Genomic DNA, 21,743 nt, shown 5'->3' with positions numbered 1-21,743 from the left:
TTAGCATTCTATTAGAAAATGTAAAATTATGCATATGGCTTACATATGAAGCTTGGTTTTGTTGAACAATTTCAAGTTGCAATATCCTAAAGAAGTATCTTACTAGTCCTCTTTTGTTGTTCCTTTTGACTGTAGGGACCTGAAACACTGTGCTTTCCATAGAGCACATACATGAGCATGTGTTTACTCTTTTAAGTGTTTAGTTCTTTTCTTTGCTTTTTAGTTTTCTCTGAAAAAAATTGTTTTGGAATGTTGTTTTCTTGTGTTTTATCACTCAGTATATCTGATTGCTCTTATTTGCTCAAGGCCTTTTTCCTGAGTGGACAGTTATTTCCCCAGAGACAAGAATTCTGTTTAATTTTCTTTGCATTCATAACACATGCATATATTTAATTGGATGGACTGTCAGAGGAGGGCTGCTATGGGGTGGGATTATGAATAATTTGCCTTTGACATGTCGGTACCTTTGTTTAAGGGCTAGTACTTTTAAATTGCTTTTAGACCTTGGAGCTTTCACATCAAAGCAGATGGTACAAAAATATATGTAAGTAGATACCTAAATTCTAGAAATTATTCTGTATTTGTTATTGCTGCATATTGCTGGTATTGAAGAACTATATTCTCTTGACTCATAAATTGAGTTGATGTGTAAGCTTTTCCTTTTTAGTGTTTTTTTTCTCTTTGAATTCTGTTTTTACCATCTTTTTATTTTTTAATAGTACCTGTGAGGAAAGAAAGTCTGTTTCACATTCATATACCATAAATTTCCTAGGAATTTTTTAAATTGTTGTTTTTACTTTTCCATGACTTTCACAGTAGTTCTTTGGAAAATGTACTGCATGGGATGCTTGATTAATTTTAACAGCTACAGTTTCTTGTCAGAGAAACAACTATTACTGATAGGAATGAAATAGATGGAGGACTGGAAAATAGACAGGAAACAGGAAAGTCAGTGAGAGAGTTTATGCCTGATGTCTCCTCTTTATACATTGATGTTCTGTAAGGTTTTATTTGGAAGCAGAGTCTACCATGTAAAAAAGAAGAGAGTCCAAAAGACCACTGTGTGATACAGTCACTTTTATAACAAACAATGATAGGAACAGGCTGATGATAATTTGTCATATAACCTGTTGACCATGTTCACACACTATCCTTTTTGTTCTTCTGTGTGGTATTTAATGCATATTGTGTATCTGAATCATCCAGGCAGCTTTTGAAAACTAGATTAGGTCTTCCTCAGATGTAGTATTAACTCAGAATCTCTGGAAACATACCAATAGGAGTTCAAATATTTTTGATGTGTAGCTGGGCCTGTGTTACCAAGAGCTAATTAGTATGAAGCCACAGAATCCCAGTAGGGGAAATAAGACAGGTATAGCTGTCAGGTATAGATTTTGAAAAGCTTGGATTCCTGAAAAGCCCGTTATAGCTTGAGATTATCATTAAGTGAGAACATATTCAATACACTTAGTCTGTTAGCCACATAGCACACCACAGGCAGCATATTGGTGGTTTCCTTTTGGAGTTGTGAGGCTGACTTGGGAGCTGTCCAGCTCTCTTCTGCTAAGTGTTACTACAGAGAGTCATCCCCCCACCCCATATTAATTCAGGAGAGATCACAATTCAAGTTCAGTTTGTATTAATAATACTTTTTAACTACCTTCAAGTCAAAAATTGTAAGTTCAACCATCATAAAATTGGAAGTATGCATTTGTAAATATAATTGAAGAATACAGACTAGTTTGAATTGAGGAAGTGACCTGCCATTCATCAGCTTGTGTAACAGAGCTAGCTGCACAGTTAGTTTAACTGGTGTCAGTGTTTTCCCCAAGGAACACAGTGAAGTAACTGCATGCTTGGAGAGACTTTCCTATGAGAAACCTTATCCCCTAAAAACATCAAGTGTTAGGAACTTAGTGCTGTGCATAACCATTCAGTAAGAATGAAGCAGCCTACTCTTGGCTGAAGGATTTGACTTTCCAAATCAGGCAAGAGTTTCAGGTAAAGGATTCTACCTCTATCTTCATTTGAAATTCTTTTGGAGAAACAGGATTCTGTATCTACTTTGCAGCCCAGGCCTTATACTGACCTTTGCATAGTTTTTTCACTCTGTTGGAAGCACATGGAACAGTATCAAAGCACCGTTTCTCAAAGTATCCTAAAATTCTTTCCCCAAGTCCTATAAGATACCATCGCTTCTGCAAGTTACTTGTCTCTTTATCTCTGCTGTGTGTGTTCCTGAATTATAATGAATTAGTGAAACTGCTAGACAATGTTTGTTCTTGGCAGTCTTTATCCAACAGGTGTAACCAGTTTAAAATAATGTGGACCATTTGGAAATGTGCATATTCACTGAATTCGCTTCTTAGGAATATGTTTCTCAGCGTTTTAAAAACTATTGTTACTGAGATAACAATTTGCATCATATGAAGCCTCTCATTGTGATTGTACAACTTAATGACCTTGGGTAAATTTAGAGAAACGCGCAGCCACTGCTGTTAACCAGCTTAGAATTGTTTCCATCTCTCCACAGGTTCAGTAGTCAATTTTTGTTCGCATCCCTAACTGTAGGCAGGCACTGGTCTGCTTTCTATGTCTTTAGACGTCTAGTTCCAGTAGATTCATTTGTGTCTGTATCTGTCATTAAAGTCTCTTTTTATGCATTCCCCCCCAGGATGAAGGCCTAAGGCTCAGAAAGGTAGCACATTCGGATAAACCTGGATCAACCTCAACTGCAACCTTCAGAGATAATGTCACCAGTCCTCTTCCTTCTCTTCTGGTTGTGATTGCAGCCATTTTCATTGGATTCTTTCTAGGGAAATTCATCTTGTAGAGTGAAGCATGCCGAGTACTAGTTCTTTTATTTTCTTCTGACCAGAAAAAGATTTGTTTACCTACCATTTCATTGGTAGTATGGCCCACAGTGACCATTTTTTTGTGTGTGTACAGCGACATAGGCTTTGCCTTTAATGATCTCTTACGGTTAGAAAACACAATAAGACAAACTGTTGGGCTACTGGACAAATTGTATAATACCAGATCATCCTAGCAGGTGTCAGCTGCACATTCAGTCCTTCATGAAATTCATAAATAAAGAATTGTTCTTGCTTTGTGGTTTAATAAGAGTTCAAGAATTGTTCAGAGTCTTGTAAATGTTGTTTTAATAACCCTTTAAATTTTATTTGTTGCTGTTGCCTCTTGAAATATCATTTCTTTAGATTGCTGATCCCACTCATTCAGGAAATGCCAAGAGGTGTTGTGTGGGGGATGGTGCCTCTTACCGTGTAGATTTTCTCCTTTACCTTTGCTAATATCATGGCAGAATTTTTCTTATCCCTTGTGAGGCAGTTGTTAACTGAGTTTTTCATCCTTACAATCCTGTCCCATGGTATTTAACAAAAAAAAAATAAACCGTTAACAGATTCTTGCTCGATAGCCTGTTGTGTCTGTCTTGTCATTAGAAGGGGTACCAGAAGGTCCAGTGTATGGGAATTTGAAATTGATAATACTTAAATTTTCTCTTTCAGTCAGACTCTTCAGATAATTTATTATTTGTAATTAACAGTCTTCAATCTGTACAAAAAAAAGGAGTCAGTAATTTCAAGATACTTTAAATGTCTTAGAAAATTATGATTTGTTTGTTTTCCAGAAATATAAAACAAATTCCATAAATAAAAGCACTGTAATTTTAGAGAGTTCATGTGTGTGCCATGTGACTGTATTGTATTTTATTTACCCCATTCTTGCTAGGTTCTTGTACTATTTGCTCAAGCAAGATTTGTTTTCTTTGATTTTTTTAAAGTACTTTGAAATCAGCTAATAATTCTTAAGACTTTATAATATTTTATAATAGCTTAAATCAGTTAGATACATCTCCCTGTCCAATTTAACACTTTAAATCAACTTATGTAATGGAAATTTAGCATTACTGAGCAAGCTTGGGAAATTTTCTTTGTGAAAAATGACTTTCTCTTGCAAATCAGTCTGTTACCACTCTAAATATTTTCAATATAAGTACTCATTATAGGGTCTGATACTTTCCTGCACTTAGTCTTATGTCTTCATTTATTTTGCTAGTACTAGGATAGGAAATTTTGGAACCAGAGAAAATATATTCAGTTTTCAACTGAGTATAGTCTAATACAAATACCTTTTTATTCTTCGAAGTAGGTGTTGGTTTTGTAGAAGATGTGGTCCACCTAAAAGAGAAATTGGACCTTGGGACTTGATGTGGTGCAGTGAAGTATGTTAGGCCCAGGTCTGTGTACACATTTTATGAAGAGTGAAATGTTCTCAAGTATTTTGGTTGTCTTTTCATTTCAAACGTGTTTTGAATTTATCAGATGACATTATTGTGTACTGTGTTCAACAGTCTATTTTATAAAACCTCTTGCTTGTGTGCAAAAGTTATTAAAAACAAGCAGAAGTAATGCCTCGTCATTACTAGCATGCTACTGCAGGTCATGTTCTCACTGCTCTATGCCTACTGTCACTGCAAGTCCTGCCCCCAGTAACTGGAAAAGCATGGTAAAATCCTCTTTTTCCATCCCATAAATGAAGAATCAGTAATTCCTTGGCTTAAAGCTCTCCATATAATCAATCAACATCAGTGGTGATAAGTATCAAGCTTTTTATTTCAAAAATATCTTTTTAAAAATTTGTTTTAAAAAAGCAGAATCCCGTTTTATGGGAATGCTTCTTAGAATTGAATCTGTTCAGCCACTTTGTTTTACAATTGACAAGTGTAAGGCCTTCCAAGGGCTTAAGAGACTGTTCATTACCCATATCTCAAAATAGTCTTAGAAGCAGAGCTGAAACTAGTCATTGTCTCCTGATTGATTCTAGCTCCATTTTTCCTGATGATGCAGGAACCAAACAATTTGTCTTAATTTGACAGCTGAAACAATGAGCTTAAGATGCTATTTCATAAGTGTATGTGAGATTTCTTACTGTAAGACTGACAGGCAACTGTTAATCTCATGTATGTTTTAGTGTTTAGGCTAGTAATGCCTCCCCTATTGATAATAAACATTACAAAATACAGTGTATTTCTAGGTAGGTATTTTGCAGAATGCATTATGCAATGCTTAGTTTTAGGGTAGGTAGTAGTTTGTGTAGCATCCTCAAAAGTATATGTGGGCTTCTTAACTGCTCTACATATCAAGAGATGCTCAGATTGTATAGATTTTATTTCTGTTCTTTTAAATTGTTCAATGAAGTGTGATCAGATTATTTTCCTACCAATAGTTATACTTTCAAAAGAGTCCACCTGTATTAATTGACAGATAATATATAGATTAAATTATTTGTCTTAATCTTTACATGTTTAGAAATGTTTGTGTGGTCTACTTGCTTACTTGTATGTAAGCATGAGGGAGAAAAACATGCTGATACTGAAATTACAGTCTAATAACTAAGGCCTTAAGTTCACATGTGATGCTAAATGCACTACTTTATTGTTTTTCTAAGTGATGTACCTTAGTTTATCATACTCTTGTATTTGCAAGAAGCAAATTTAAAAATTATGTTCTGAGTGTGTGGTGTGTTACCTCACAAAAAGTAACACTTGGGGGAAAATATGCATTAAATTCAGAAATTCTAGTTAATATTCTTAATTTCTCTTAAGTTGTTAACTTGGAAGTTTCCTTAAACTTGGTATTTGATGACATGGAAATATAATTTTGGCTGTAATCTTTACAATTATAAAGTTGTATCAATAAAGAACAGGTCGTACTGAATATATTCCCAAATTATGATCTGCCACCTCATAATAGTTTTCCTGGAGCTTTGCACATTCCCGTTCATTTACTTTGGTGTGTGCATAGGTTTCTTTTTAAATTGACGTTTTTGAGAGTTAGGGAAAAAAAATACACCAAAATCGGAAGTGATCTTTGTTTTCTAGCTTTCAAGGGAAATCAGAATATTGCGTGAATAAATTGTTAAAAATGTGGTGGAGTGTCATTTTCTTTTCCATAATAAAACAAAGAAATCTAACTTGCTATGGTTTGTATATTTATGTTCTGTTAGGCATTTTAATAGCCAGTTGTTTACTAGAACTTGAGTTCTGAGGGAAGATTTTCTTTAGTTTGTGGTTTAGTAGTTTCGTAGTTTTCAGTAAAAATGAAGGCTGTTTTTTTTTTCTTCCCCTTGTGTTTTGCTTCTGGGAATTCTTTGTAATACAAGTAGTATCTTGGGATTGCCCAGCCTGCTTGGGGGGGGGGGTGTTGATAAGAGAAGTACGAATATACATCCCTAGAAAAACACTTGCATTTTCTCTTTCCTACATTTCTAATTGCAGAAATATTTACAGGCATTTTAAGCAATTTGGAAAAACAGTAAAAAGCCAAATCTGTAGTTGCTGTGCACATTTGACTTGTTTTTCTGTGACATTAATATTTTCTTTAAGAAAATTTATGATATATATAACAGACCCTATGTGCTTGCTATCCTTACCCACTTTATTTCTCTGGTTTACTGAAAACCAATGTTATGGCAAAAGTGCTTTGTAGTCTTTTTCCCCCTCCTTACATTTTGGACATTTTAGCTACCCTTGATGGGTGTTTTTCTTCTGTGTGTGAGAACTCATTGTCTCAATATGTAACATTCATCTAGGATTTTAAAGGAAACCTTTCAAAATTGTTTCTTTTTAAAAGGGAAATTGCTAGCCACCTTTGGGTATTGCTTAATATACAGAAGTTAGCTTTGTAAAGTCAGGATTGCTGGGATACCTGTAAAGGCTCTTAATTTGTAAATAAATGTTGAGCTGTGCAAAATCAAAAGCAATTTGCCAATTTTAAATTTGTAAATAAATGAGCTGTCAGTGCAAAAATAAACAATCTGAGAAGTTTTGTGGGCCTCAGTTTTAATTGCCACTTAGGACTTTCCACCTAGGAAGTGGGTTTTTTTTTTGTTGTTGTTGTTTTGTTTAGCTCCCATTTATTTCTTAACGCTAATGGTTCCCAGTTATAAGGTGTTCTTAAGAGTGCATTGTCACTAGGATTGTTTGATTTTAATTTACTTGATCTTAAGTGTGCTATGGGCAGGAGATGGACTTGGCAGACTAAACATTGCATTAACCAAGGGCTTGTATTTAAATACTGTGTAGAGGTAGAGCCAAACTCTTGAGATTAGTCGCACAACCATCTGAAGGCAACTGCTTCTGCCCTGGTTCAAGACAAACATCTTTAAAGAAAAAAATGAAATGTTACTTTTGGTACCTTTGGTTCTACTTTAAAGGGAGTACTGACAATACTTGTGAAGTCTTTGACTTATCTTAATTTTTCATACTCTTTTTAAATCTCCAAAAGAAGTGAGGAGAAACCAAGCACTTTTCAATCTCAATTCCTGGACAAAAATCAATATTTCAAGATTTAATCCAAATGTTTGATTCCCCCTTCCCCCACCCCACCCCCCCCAAGACTTGGTAGTCAACATACTTAACACTAAATGTCCCTTAAAAAAAAAAGTGAAGTAATACTGGTATTAAGAGCCCTAAGTGACGATAACATTTTAGAAGAGAATTGTTGAAGTAAATTCTGAGGGGAAAAAAACTAAAACAGTTGAAATAGCAAGCAGTGGAAACCTTATGTTCTCATGTAACATTTTTTTTTTTTTGCCAGTCCTGCTTTTTTTGCTCAAGGCTAGCACTCTGTCACTTGAGCCACAGCGCCACCCCTGGCCGTTTTCTGTGTATGTGGTGTTGGGGAATTTAACCCAGGGCTTCATGTATACGAGGCAAGCACTCTTGCCACTAGGCCATATTCCCAGCCCAACATTTCCTAGTTTTAATGCACTCTTTTGTTCTAGTAAATAGAAGTTGGTTAGGAATTAAGTGTTTCGGTGTACTGGGGAAATTTAAATTTGTAAAGGCTTATTTTGAGAATAAAAATAGGATTTTGCAAAGTATTCGGGTGCTTTTCTAGCAAGAACATTTTATGGAAAATGTTGGAATAGTTCAGGTTTCTTTTTCTAAATTTAGTGAACATCTTTATTGTGAATTTAGTGAATTGTCATCTCTTCAAAGTAAAAAATGCCCTTTCAAATTAGGACTTTATTGGTATTCATGTTTCAGAAGCCATAAGGAAGAAAACAAAACGTAGGATAGGTCTTATAATGAGACTGGGTGAAGTAATTCCTTTTAAGGCAGGTGGTGAGTGAAAGGAAAATTTCCAGGGAATAAAGAAGTTGGAATGCTTGAAGGTTGGTGGCTCCTTTTTGTGCTCATGTTCGTATTTGGAAAGGATGAAGGGTGAAGGGTGCTCGCCACCATCACTCAGCGGAGAGCCTGCTAACATTTGCATTTAATGGTTGAGGTGGGGAGTGTAGATGCTTCCAACAAATGCTCATACAAATAGGTAAATCTGCCAATACTTTTTCTACTTAGAAAAAAGGCAATTGCACCTGCTGGTAGTAAAGCTTTATATTTGGATAATGCATGTCTTGTGTCCCACAGTATGGGAATAAAAATAGACTGGTGTCCCCAGAATGTTTTATTTCCTTTAGATCTTTTCCTTTCCTTAGCATTTCCTTCTCTCCTAACCTGAGATCTGCATCACTGTCTACTATGTATGTGATCGTAGCAAGATATATCCTGCATAGTTTAAAATGCTGCTAATGTGACCATTACTGGGAATTGTGTAGCTTCACTTTTGCCTAATATAGTTTCTTTTGCATCTCCAAACTTCCAAGTAATTCCCTTGAGATGTCTCCTGTTTGTATGAGCTTGTCCAGCTTAGACCCCTTGCGATGTTTGCTGACGTGTGAGATCTGAAGTGACACCAGTGCCTATAAAGTCCTGCCCTGCAGTGAGGCCTATTGATCCGCTGTAGTCACTAATATGGCCACATCTGTTGGGGTGCCATCTTCCAGGACTTCTGTAGTAAGCCTCACCCTGTACTTGATAGCTCTTCAGTTTTTCAGCCTTAGGTACATAGGCTGGCCAGGAGATACTTGGCTGTGAATGTGTGTCTACTTAATAAGCGCATATAATTTTGGAAGGTGTGTCTAAAGGAAGAGATGTATGTACAGGTCTACGTATGAGGTAATTATTTTTGTGGTCATGGGGCTTGAACTCGGGACCTGGGCACTGTCCCTTAGCTCTTTGCTCAAGGCTAGGGCTGTACCACTTTGAGCCACATCTCCACTTCAGTTTTCTGGTGGCTAATTGGAGATAAGTGTCTCTTGGATTTTCCTGCCAGGGCTGGTTTTGAACCTTCAGATATCAGCCTCCTGAATAGTTAGGATTATAGCTGTGCACCAGCCATGCCCAGCTTTCTATATGTGAGATCTGTAAGTTATCCCGAATCCTTGGTGTTCATGCATATGCTACAGAAGGTGAAGGTGGTTGTGGAGGTTTTTCTGGCCTGTTTAGGAAAGGGGAAATGACAAAATGGTTACCTAGGAAAGTTCAAAATTTTAGGGGTGAAAGGATTTGCATTACTAGCCTTGTGACAGTTTTCTGGAGTAAAGTACCAGTCTTAAAATTCCCATCACTTCTTTGGTCCTATTTTACATACTTCGTAATCTCTGTGATTTGAATTTGTGGCACCTGGTTTAGGTGTTTCTCACAAGTTAGGCAATTCTGCCTGGTAATACTTTTGCCTTATGCTGAGTATTTGGGTTGGTGATAGGTTAGTGTTGTAGTACATTAAAATAGTGGGTTCTCTCACCAATGGATAGATCATCTAGGCAAAAACGTGACAAGGAAACCTCAGTTTTGACATTGTAGACCAATGGACCTAACATCTACAGATTTTTTCATCCAGTACCTGTACATTTTTTTTTTTAACAGCCCATGAAGTAGACTATTCTAGGTTATACAGCAAGTGACAGCACATTTAAGAAGGTTGAAATAAACCGGTGTCCTGCTAACAGCAAAAGAAACCACAGAAAATATTCAAGCCATCAGTGGGTCATCAGATAAGAGGAAGCCCAGAAGTTCCTAGAATCTAATGAAAATGAAAATAGTCCAAAAGCTTTGGGACACAGCAAAGGCAATTCTAGGAGGAAAATTTATAGCTATAAGCATCCACATCTCCAATCCTCAGTGATGAGCACAAGCTTTTAGAAAAAAACTAGTAGATGGGAAGAAATGATAACTTTTTTTTTTTGGAAAAGATACAATTGGTAAGCCCTGACCAAAAGAAGATAAATACCTCAGTAAAATTAGGGATGAAAAATGGGACGTCACAACAAGTAGGAGTGAAATTAAGAACATAAGGAAAAGTACAAATCTTTATACTAACAAACTGGAAAATCTGAAAGAAATGGAAGTATTGCCAAAATTGATCTGCGGATATAAGCTATTGAAATGGCAATAAAGAATCTGACAGAAGTCCAAGTCTTGATGGAGTAACAGCTGAAATCTATTAGGATGCTTTAAAAAATAATTATATTGTCAAGGCGAGGTACAGAGGGGTTACAGTTACGTTACATATGTAAGTAGTGAGTACATTTCTTACCAAACTTGTTCCCTCCATTTTTCTTCCACCTTCCCTTCTCCCTAATCACCCCCCCCAGTTGTACAGTTAACTTCCAACACATTGTCTAGTGAGTATCATTGTTTTAGTTTGTGCTTTTATCATTTGTCTCGCAATTTTGATGTTCCCCTTCCCCTAATTCAGATAAATGTATGTACGATACCCACGCTACCAAAATCACATACAGAGACAGCAGGGGATAAACTATAGGAAAGACAAGTGAAAGAAAAAATTTTACATAGTACATTAAAAATAACAATGAAAAACCTTTTTTTTCCCCATACCTTGGAGTTCATTTTGCTTAGCATCATCTTACACTATCAGAAGTACATAGCTGTTGAGCTATTGTGATCCTCTGCTAGGACTATCCTGGCTATATACTAATTATTACCAGTGAGGGAAACCTTGGCATCTATGTTTCTTTGGGTCTGGCTCACTTCACTTAATGATTCCCCACCCCCAGTCTTTCCGTTTCCTTATGAATGGGTAATATTAACACCTTTTAAGAAGAGTAAGACTCTTCAAACTTCAATAAAGTAGAGATTACTACCAAACGAATCCTGTGTAGCCATCATCCTCAAACTGGACAGACTCACCAAAAGAAATAGACCAATTTCTTTGCTGAACATATTTTAAAAACTGGTGTTGGGGAAACTGGGCATTCATATGCAGTAGACAGACTGGATTTCTGTTGCCATGCACTCAGAACCAATTTTAAATGGATTAAAGACCTTAATCTAGTCTCTGGCAATCTGAAACAACTGCAGAAATGAACAGGATGGAGCCATTAGAACTTACTGACCTAGGCAGGAACCTTCTGACTTGAGTTCCAGGGGCCCAGCAAATAGTAGAATGGACAAATGGGATTGCATCAAGCTAAGAAGCTTCTGCACAGTGTAAGACACAGCTGGTAAGCTAAAAAGAGACTCCACAAAACAGGAGATCTTTGCCAGCTCTACCTCTGACAAGGGTCTGATACACAGAATGCACAGACAGCTCAAGAAACAAAACTCCCAAAGAATTGATAAGCTAACTAATAAATGGGCAGAGAAGATAGAGACTTCTCATTCATCAGGAAGAATAATGTCATTTGCGGAGAAATGAATAAACAAATTTATTTTTTTGGCCAGTCCTGGGCCTTGAACTCAGGGCCTGAGCACAGTCCCTGGCTTCTTTTTGCTCAAGGCTAGCACTCTGCCACTTGAGCCACAGCGCCACTTCTGGCCGTTTTCTGTATATGTGGTGCTGGGGAATTGAACCCAGGGCCTCATGTATACGAGGCAAGCTCTCTTGCCACTAGGCCATATTCCCAGCCCAAATAAAATTTTAAAGTCACACCCAGAGAGATAAAGGGCACATTTTCTCTCGTGGAAGTGAGATGTAAATGATAAACAGGCATATATGCATACGCAAATGGACTCAAGTATGGTAGGTCCAGGGGACGATTCCAGTGATGCTCTAAACTAGTTCTAAATAAATCCCAGGAATCAAACATGCTTTGTTGCGGGCAGGAAGAGAGGGACATGGAACAGATGAATGCAGAGAGGAAGGGTGAACAAATATCAATGTACAAGTGAAAATGGAACCAGGTAACTTTGAGGGGATGGGTAGGGTTGGGAGAAATGGGGGAGAACAATGAAGAGGTGAGGTTGATCACGGTGCATTATACTCAAACTGACATACTGAAATGAAACTCGGTACAACTACTTAAAGATTTTTTTTTTTTAAACAGCAGTGGAATCTAAGGGAGTTCTACTTTCAGGAAAAAAAAATAGACACTTAAATTCAGCCAACAGATAACTGGACCCAGAATACCTGAAGCATGATAAAATTAAGCAGGAATCAAAGTTAAAGAGCAATAAATGCTACTTTATTATAGAATATTTACTCAAGTTATCTTCTGCTTGGAAGTTAACTCATCCAGGCTTACTATGGACAAATCAGGTTTTGATCCCAAGCTTAAGGCACACCTCTGTTTTTGGAGTTTTGTTGGTTAATTGGAGATGAGAGTCTCATGGACTTCCCTGCCTGGGCTGGTTTTGAACTGTGATCCTGAGAACCAAGCCTCCTGAGTAGCTAGAATGACAGGCGTGAGCTATGGGTGCCTAGCCCATTTTCACCTTTTAAAACAGAATTTCTTACATAGTCTTTCTTTGGTAAAGTATCTTCCTGATTAGCTTTAAGACTTCAATTCTTTGCTGGAAGACTTCAAAATGATACTGTGTCTAGCTCAGGATAGCACGCCCACACACAGCAGGGCCTAGAGAGGGCTCGTGGCTTTGCCTGCTAGCTTTGCCATGATTTTAACAGTCTTTCCTCCCCTTCCACGTCTGTAAGAAGGGCAGGAAGGGTAGTGATACCTCATTCAGACTCCACAAGCTAATGTGTGTCACATGCTGAAGTGTTGACTGCTCACCATGAACACCTATTTCTTGCTGTTGTTAATCTTGGTTCTTCCAACAATAAATGACTACTTTTGTTGGAAATAATCTCAGAAATGGCTGAAATGCCCAGTGCTCTCATGCTTATGCCCAATTTTTAAAGAAAAATCTGTCATAAACTGTAGGGGATGGCTATACCTTTAAAACCTGGGGCTGCTTGGCTGCTAGCTACTCCCACCTCCTTCCGGTCCGGAACCGGAAGGAGTAGTTCTGGACCAGCCCCGCCTCCCATCTCAGTCTTGAGTCTACATGTCTGCCTCCAAGATGGCGCCACCTGGGTCCCAGGGGCGGTTCTTTTGGGGTATGACGTCAGCCTGTGGGGGAGGCCCTATGGCGCCGCTCTTGGATGGACATGCTCATTAGCCTATCGCTAGCACCTGGTCAGTCCCTCTCCTTCCCTCCTCATTACTGCTATAAGTTTGATTGCCCCTCCCTTGAATAAACAGAAAGCTCTGGAAGCTTCTCCAAGGTGTCCATGCTTACCCGGCCTCCTAGGCGAGTATAGGGAGGGGGAAGGGCATTCTCGCAACCACACGCTGACCGAGGCTCCCGCACTACTTCCTACTGGCCAGAGGATATGCATTGAGAGCGATAGGGGGACACATAAGGGGATGAAAGGCTTGGTCTCTCTACAAAGGAGAGGATAGATTTAGGCCGGCCATAAGCACGCCCGATTCCCGCAGGCAGGAGAATGTGTCCCATCATGACAAAGCCTGTAGGAAGTAGTTTGGGGCACTATTTTCCCCATTCTGCTGTTGAGTAACAGCAGAACCGACTCATTGGGAGCCTAGTGGTTCTTGTTGAAGTTGATATCACTAGGTAAAATATATTAATTTTATTTGTGTAAATATTTAAGCATTGGTAGAAAGTTTGGGCTGTGTGTGTGTGTGTGTATGTGTGTGTGAAAATAGTGCCCAAATCTTTGACTAGGGCACTTGGATAAAATTTGTTTTCTTTGTGGTAAAGTGGTTTTTACAAGTATTTCTGCATAGACCTGTGACAACTTAGGACTTGCACTTTTCTTTACTATTCTGTGTGTGTGTGTGTGTGTGTGTGTGTAAGTGTGTATGTATGTGCTGGTATTATGGTCTGAACCCAAGGCTTTGAGGTCTCATTTGGCTTTTTTTGCTCAAGGCTAGCCCTTTAGCACTTGAGTCACAGCCTCATTTCTAGTTCTTTTTGCTGGTTAATTGGAGATAAAATTCTCATAAGCCTTCCTGCCCACATTAGCTTTGAATTGAGATCCTCAGGTCTCTGACTCCTGAGTAGCTAGAATTATAGGCATGAGCCCCAGGAGCTCAGCTATTTTTATTTTTTGAATAGGCTTCCTTTCAGTGTATTTGAACAGGTAAAGAAAATAAGCCCAAAACAACCTACTACTTTCATTCTTCCCTCATTTGCTTAGGTGCTCACATAGAGTGAATTGAGATCTCTAGCGGTGTCAGTTGACTAATTCTGACAAAGGACTTAGAGTTGTGCTGATTTTTTTTTTCCTCCAGCCATCTGGAAGCTTGATTGTGAAACATGAGGACTATATCCTATTCGAAACAAGATTGTCCTAAGCGTGTAACACTGTCTTCACCTGGCTATAAGAGGAACAGCCAACTTTCTTACCAGGCCCACTGTGCTCCTACTTATCATTAAGTAGGACAGCAAGGGCAGAGAGTAACAAGGAGAGCAACTGAGACTGAAGAACAGAGCAAGCAGGACTGACTGTCGGACAGGGGCTATTTCTTTCTTTCCTTTTTTCTGCCAGAAGCAAGGTTTGCACTCAGCCTGTCATTTACTTGACTTGTTTTCGTGGCTGGTGCTCTAGCACTTGAGCCACACCTCCAGTTAGGATTTGGGCTGGCTCTTTTGGAGATGGCGTTTCATGTACTTTCCTGCCTAGGCTAGCTTTGAACTGTTCTGGATTTCATTCTCTCGAGTAGATTTTGTAGCCAGACATTATTCCCTCTTTTTCCATAGCTATCTTCTGGTTTGCTTCTAAATAACCATATCTGCTTCCTTCAGCTGCAAAATATGTCCACAAATTTAATGAGTAAACCCAGAGCACATTGTTTTAAAATTTGTCCTATAGTACTAAATCAAATAAATCTTAACTGAGCTGTGGCTCCTGGGGAGACTTGGTCTTTTCCTTCTTCAGTCACTAGAGGGCACCAAGTCTCGCTGCTGGTGTCTCCTTCCTTCAGTCACAGGGCTCCGGTTTCTGTTTCCCTCAGCCCTTCACCTTCTTTGATGCACATAGCATCTGGAAGAACCCAGGATCATTTCCTCATCTCAGGAGCCTTTGGCATAATCACTTCTGCAGAAAACCTTTTGTGCAAGACAACCTGCCTAGTCCCAGGACTGAGTGAAGAGTGCTTGGGGGGCGGGAGGGGGAGCGACATCATCGTGTCCCTTCTCTCCAGGTACCTTAGGCTGTACTCTACAGCAGTCAGAAGGGAAGGAGAAATCTAAACCTGAGCCAGTCACCACATCGCCTGAGTTCCCATGTGGGAATGCATTCCGTGTAGAGCCTGGGGGAAACGGCGTTTTATCTTCAAGTCAGTCTGTGCGCATTTAGCCAGTCTCCTCTGCATTAGTGGAGTCTCTCCCATATGCAACTCAAATAAGTTACTACCAACGCCAATCTGGTCTCCAAGATTTAGATATCGCGACTACATTTGGTTCTCTGGCCCTGGGCAACTCACAGAAGGCCTTTGGTATTTACTCTAAGATTAAAATAAAATGTTTTTGGTGCCAGTCTTGGGGCTTGACCTCAGGTCCTCTGCACGACCCCTGAGCCTTTGTGCTCAGGGCTAGTGCACTACCACTGGAGCTACAGTTCCAGTTCTGGCTTTTTGGTCGTTAATTGGAGATAAGCATCTCATGGGCTGGGCAGGGAAGTCTGTGAGACTCTTATCTCTAATTAACTAGCAAAAAGCAAAGACATAAAACCCAACCCAAGAAAATAAAACCCACGGTAAAGAAGATGTGGCCCAAGTGGTAGAACTGCACGCTTGAGCAAGCAAAAACAAGAGCAGGGCCCCCTAGTTCAAGCTCCGCACAAGCAAGCAAATAAAGAGCGAAACTTGATTCTGCCACCAGATGGCACTGTGGACTTATTTCTGGGGGTCAGCCCCAGTCCCCACCCCTGGCTCAGTTTTCCAGGTCTGTACCTATCCACATTCCTCTCAAGACCTCCTATCTCAAAGTCTAACTATTCTAAAACGTCCAACTGTAATTACAGGCTGAAGGAAGCCTTCACCTCGACTCTAAGGATAGAATTAAAATTCCCCCCACCCTTTGGAGTGATGAGCTAGTTGACAAGTTTATCTGAAGATTGAACCAATTATAGTGACAATGTGGTAGATCCTTGTGACGAGAAGATACAATAGAATGATATTTTTAATTTAACGACTAACTTTTGTCTATGTGATTTATTTTGTTGCAAGCATTCTTTCTTTTTTTCGTCAGTCATGGGGCTTTATCTCAAGGCCTGGGCGCTGTCCCTGAGCTCTTCCGCTGAAAGCTAGCCCTCTACCGCTTGGGCCCATAGTGCCACTTCAGGTTTTCTGGTGGTTAAGAGTCTCATGGGATTTCCTGATCAGGCTGGCTTGGAACCATGATCCTCAGGAGCCTCCTGAGCTAGGATGACAGGCGTGAGCCACCAGTGCCTGGCTTAACAAGCCTTCGTTCTTTTTTTTGGCCAGTCCTGGGGTTTGGACTCAGGGCCTGAGCACTGTCCCTGGCTTCTTCTTGCTCAAGGCTAGCACTCTGCCACTTGAGCCACAGCGCCACTTCTGGCCGTTTTCTGTATATGTGGTGCTGGGGAATCGAACCCGGGGCCTCATGTATACGAGGCAGGCACTCTTGCCACTAGGCCATATCCCCAGCCCAAGCCTTCATTCTTTTAAGAAAAATAAATGAAGCCTTATAATTACATAAAGCATATGTGTTTATCTCCATTTACCTGGCCTTTCTCTCAGATTGTGAATAACTCTGTGACCTGATCACTGAAATGGTTGCATTCTGAATCCCGCGAGAGTCTTTGCAAGCCACACGCCCAGCCCTGTGAACATGTACATGGCCCGTCTTCCCACTCGTCACCGGGCAAGGAGAGAGCAAAAAGTGACAGTGACTTCAAAAGCACAACTCCTACATTTTTGTTTACAAACTATTTTATGTAACAGTCTTGGAGTTTACTGGCTGGAAGGTCTAATGAGAGCAATTCCATGAACTTCATTGCTTGAGAGACCGCAGTAGCCCTTGTCTTTGCCCTCCTCCTGGGCGGGCAGGAAGGCTCCTGTCATTATGCGACTGTTAGCCACAGCTCCGGCTTCATTGTGCCGGCGGGCACCACATAACATCCACTGGACAGCTAAGAACTAAGAGGGTGGTTAATCATTTTTCTCGAGTGTCCTCCCCACCTGGGCTGGGTGGGGGGATGGGGGTGGATGGAGGATGAGGGCACCTAACTATGGATCAGTGTGGAATAACTCACAAGCGAATGAGCACCACCTGTCCGTGTTCTCACATTCGCTTCTACAGTCCTGCCAGTGTGCACTCCCAATCCCCTCTTTCACAGAGAAGGAAACAGGCTTACCAAGTATGGCTGGAATTTTGGGCCCCCAAAATGTCCATGTCCTAACCCTGGAAACTGCATATGTTAGGTAACACCGCAAAAGCAAATTAATATTATGCATGGAATTAAGGCTGCTAATCAGCTGACCATAACATAGAAATTGTTATCCTGGGTGATATAGGTAGGCCCGGTGTCATCAAAAAAGTCCTTTGTTGTGTGTGTGTGTGTGTGTGTGTGTGTGTGTGTGTGTGTGTGTCTAGTCCTGGGGCTTGAACTCAGGGTCTGGGTGTTGTTCTTGAGCTTTTACGCTCAAGGCTAGCGCTCTACGACTTGAGCCACCGGCTCCACTTTCACAAGGGTCCTTAGGATAGAAAAGGAGACACTGAGAGAGGGAATATGAAGAGGCAGGTGAAGTTGGCAGTTGGTGATAGCTTAAAGAGGACTTCAAAACCCAAGCACGGCTGGGTGCTGGTGGCTCACGCCTGTAATCCTAGCTACTCAGGAGGCTGAGAGCTGAGGATGTGGATGGGAAGCCAGCCTGGGCAGGAAAGTCTGTGAGATTCTTCTCTCTAATTAACCACCCCAAACCTGAAAGTAGAGTATGGCTCAAGTGGCAGAGTGCCAGTCTTGTGTGGAAAAGCAAAGGGACGCCTAGGTCCTGAATTCAAGCCCCAGCACCCCTCCCCCCAACAACAAAAGAAATAAACCGAAACGCCTAAGCATGTGGTGTCCCCTGGAATCTGGAAAAGATAGACATTATTCTCCTGTGGATCTCTAGTGGGGCAAGCCCTGTTGATGCTTTTCTTGATTTTAATCCAGTGACACCAGTCTGTACCTCTAACTCCTGGCCCTGTAAGTCAATGAATTGGTGTGTTCTGACCCGAGACATTTGTGGTAATGGCTACAGTAGCAGTACAAATCTAATAGGCTGGTGTGATGGATTATATGTTACCTCCCTAGTGTTGGGTGGTTCCAGATTTAAGTCATAGCTTAGATGATAGCATATAACATTTTTGTTTTATGAATACAATGATTTTTTTAACCTGATAGGTAGAAGATGAAAAGCAAATTTATTTTTAGTTCTAATTTGACCCTGTAATTTTTAAAAAATCCCTGCATGCTACTTGGGTTGTTATTTTTTAATAATTTCTCACTATTTGGATTTCCTTCTTAGTTACCTGCTCTGTTCTGTTGGGGTGTGTCAGAAGACTAGCTGGTGGGGGCTGCGGGTGTGTGTGTGTGTGTGTGCGCGTGTGTGTGTGTGTTTCCAGAGCCTCAGCGGGCCCAGGGCTTGGTCTCAGCCTTTGCAGAGCCTGGAGGGGCTATGTTGCATAGGGCAGGGTCCTGGGGTTCAGAGCCACGGATGGGGGATGGATGGGCCTCAGGGCACTGCCTCATGTACCATGGCAGATGCAGTGTGTTTCAACATGGAGAAGCCTGTGCCTGTCATCTCCTGGGTTCTGGAGAGTTCCCCTCCAGGGTCTTCCCACCCTCCACAAGGGCCCAGAGCCCTCCTGCCCCATCTGAGCCCTCTCTCCTTACTCTCATCCCAGACTCCTGTTCTAGTCGCCTGGCCCTCAGGGGTGCCATTCAAGTGAGGCTTTATTGACTGGTTTAAACTATCTTTGGGTAGTGATAGGAAGGATTCCAACACAGCGGGTAAGTACAATTGAGGAGCACAATGCATCTCGATTAATGTCTCCCCTTCTCTCGCTCTCCCCACCTCTCCTAACCCCACCCATCCTCTCAAGCCGAGGCTCTGATGTTGATTCTTTGATGGCAAAAGGAAGTTGCAATCCTGTCCGAAACAAAGCCCGTCTTCAACTTCTTGTCTTGCTCAGGGGCCAAGTTCCTTTTCTCTGTGCTCAACCATCATAGATCTGGGAACCACCGAGCATCATGCTTTGAAGAGTGCAATTGAAGTGCCCGCGGTCTCCCACTTGTCTTGCATGGCTCTGAGACGACGCTGAGCTGGGATTGGAGCCTGGGACTTTGTTGTCAAGTCTTGGACATTGTATGATGCCCAGGGAGGCTGACAGTGCTCAGAGAGTAGCATGTCTCCAGGTAAGATGACCCAGTCCTGTGGTCAGCATCTGATAGGGAGATGAATCTTTCTGTAGTATCTTTCACCTTCCTTGGCATGGTGTCCTGGAAACAGAGAAACCCTGTGCCCTGTCCATTGTCCAGAAGTGGCTCTTTCTGCTCGAGGCTGATTGCATGAGAAGGGAGGGCAAGCTCTGGGGTTCGGAGTGCGTGTGCTATTTGGTGGACTGGGGCTTATCCTGGGGATCAGTAAATACATTTCTTTGATCTTCTTCAATAGAAAACAAATGAAGCCTTAGAATAGTTTCAATGAAAAGAAATCTGATTTTAACATTTTTGAGCATTGGTTTTATGTTTATTCAATAATACGCCATTTTCTAATGGTTTGAGTTCTAAGACAGCATTTTTATCAATCATAAAGAATAAAACAATCTTTGTAGTATTCAAGCCACATTGCACAAATTTATCCTATGATATCTGTGAGACGCACCCCTCGGAAACAATCTACTGAAGAGGCTTTCGGAGAATGAAGTGCAATTGTTAGGAGGACTTTTACACCGGGAATGAAGACATTTGGAAGTGCACAGGTGTGACCATGACTGTTCGTCAGTAGAGCAGAGCAATGCATTTGACGTGGGGGTGCATGTGGTGTGGAGGCCTGGACAGGGCCCCCTTCCTCTCAAGAGGATGCTGCTTTGTCTGGGGTACAATTGTGCCTCTAGGAAACCACTTCTCCTAGCTCTCTCTGCAGTTGCTGCTGCTCTGAATGATCAGAAACTTCTGGGATACCATGCCCTATTATTTTAGCTTCTGCTGCCTTCTCCTTGTGCTTCTTTGCTTTGCTCTAGACTGAAACATGAATTTGACTGGCTCTACCTCCAGTAGCCATCTTAAGGCCAGGAACTAAAGACTGAAAGAATTATAGAATTCTCAGCTCTGATGATTTGAACTGTCAAAGAAATGGCAGATACACTACCATTGGATTTCATCTGGAATAGTAATAATAGCCCTAATGTACTTAAATGACTTGCGACTGCGGTTTTTGTAGTTCTAGTTTACATGGGATATTAGCTAGTTGTGTGTGTGTGTGTGTGTGTGTGTGTGTGTGTGTGTGTGTGTGTATGTAATATGTTTTTGTATTAAGGCACTTTGGTTATCACATGCCCATACGTAGAGAAGTCTAGCTTCTTCCTCTCGAAACCTCTTCTCCCTCCCCTCGCTTCACCACTCTCGGCTAACCACAGGTGACTATTCTGTTTCCCATGGCAGAGAGAAAACTGGAGCTTGTAAGCACTTGGTGCAGAGTTTATAGATAGCTCACCGCGTGGTGGTGACTAAAATGGCAGAGCTGGCTGAGGCCTCACAACTTGCCTTTGATATCAGTGCTTTATCTTAAAAAAAAAATAGTGATCTGCAACGCCATTGATTCACCTTCACTGGGGAAGGATTTTTTTGGTGGGGTGGGTGGAGAGGCTGCGAGTACAGAACTAGATTTTCAGTTATTGTCCTTCAGCCTTTAAAAAACTGTGGTCCATTGTCTCCAGCTTGCCCTTGGGCGAGGGGTCGGCTGTCCGTTTCTTTCTTGCTTCCGCGTGTGTCTCCCTCAGCTTGCAGAAGGCTGAAGTCTCTTTCTTTGTCTTTGGTTTTCAGTCATTTTAACCTGATGCGATGAGACGTGGGTTTGATTTGGTTGCCTTTTCGGTGTGGGTATGGAGGGACCTCCATACTCTAGGACTCGATGTTTCTCATCGTCTCTTCACCTGTAATCGTGCGTGCCTATCCAAGCGTCTGCCTGTGCCCCAAGTGCAGCTTTCGCTCAGGCCTCGCACACCCCGCATGAAAACTCCTGGGACTTGCTGGCCTTGGCTTATAGGCACGTGTGCTGGGTGACAATCCCGAGCTGAGAGGCTAGGAACCACCAGCCTGGCCCGCCCTGGGAGTTGGCACCAAGCCTCTTCTGGTGTCCTGCTTTCTAAGCCCACGAGGCCGGTCCTCTGGGCACTGCCATTCGTGGGTTTGTAATAAAGCTCCTCCAGGCGGCTCAAGCTTTCTTCCAATTCCGGACTAGGCCTACTCCTGACCCGCAGCGGCGGGCCTAACATGCAGCGTCTGCCCAGTCATTTATATGCTAGGCTCCAATTGTTTTTATGTTAGACCTTCTAATTTTAACTGCTTTAGGACCTTACTTCCTGTTTTTCTGTGCTTCATTCTTGT

At 41.2% G+C, this 21,743-nt stretch overlaps 1 protein-coding gene across 2 annotated transcripts in view; it reads left to right on the top strand.

Annotated features, from left to right (window-relative positions):
* The window catches only part of Vapa (VAMP associated protein A), a 41,381-nt gene extending 35,382 nt beyond the window's left edge, over positions 1-5,999 (top strand). The window contains exon 7 of one of the 2 annotated variants that reach the window (XM_048363001.1): positions 2,675-5,999. In XM_048363001.1, coding sequence (XP_048218958.1) covers positions 2,675-2,833 — 159 coding nt within the window. In that variant the 3' untranslated portion in view covers positions 2,834-5,999. The remainder of the gene's footprint in view (positions 1-2,674) is intronic. The other variant, XM_048363002.1, reaches the window with a different exon arrangement.
* Positions 6,000-21,743: the final 15,744 nt, after the last annotated feature.

This window comes from Perognathus longimembris, chromosome 15 (assembly GCF_023159225.1).
Source record: "Perognathus longimembris pacificus isolate PPM17 chromosome 15, ASM2315922v1, whole genome shotgun sequence".
NCBI classification, from domain to species: domain Eukaryota; kingdom Metazoa; phylum Chordata; class Mammalia; order Rodentia; family Heteromyidae; genus Perognathus; species Perognathus longimembris.
This window is presented reverse-complemented; position numbering and strand designations above follow the sequence as displayed.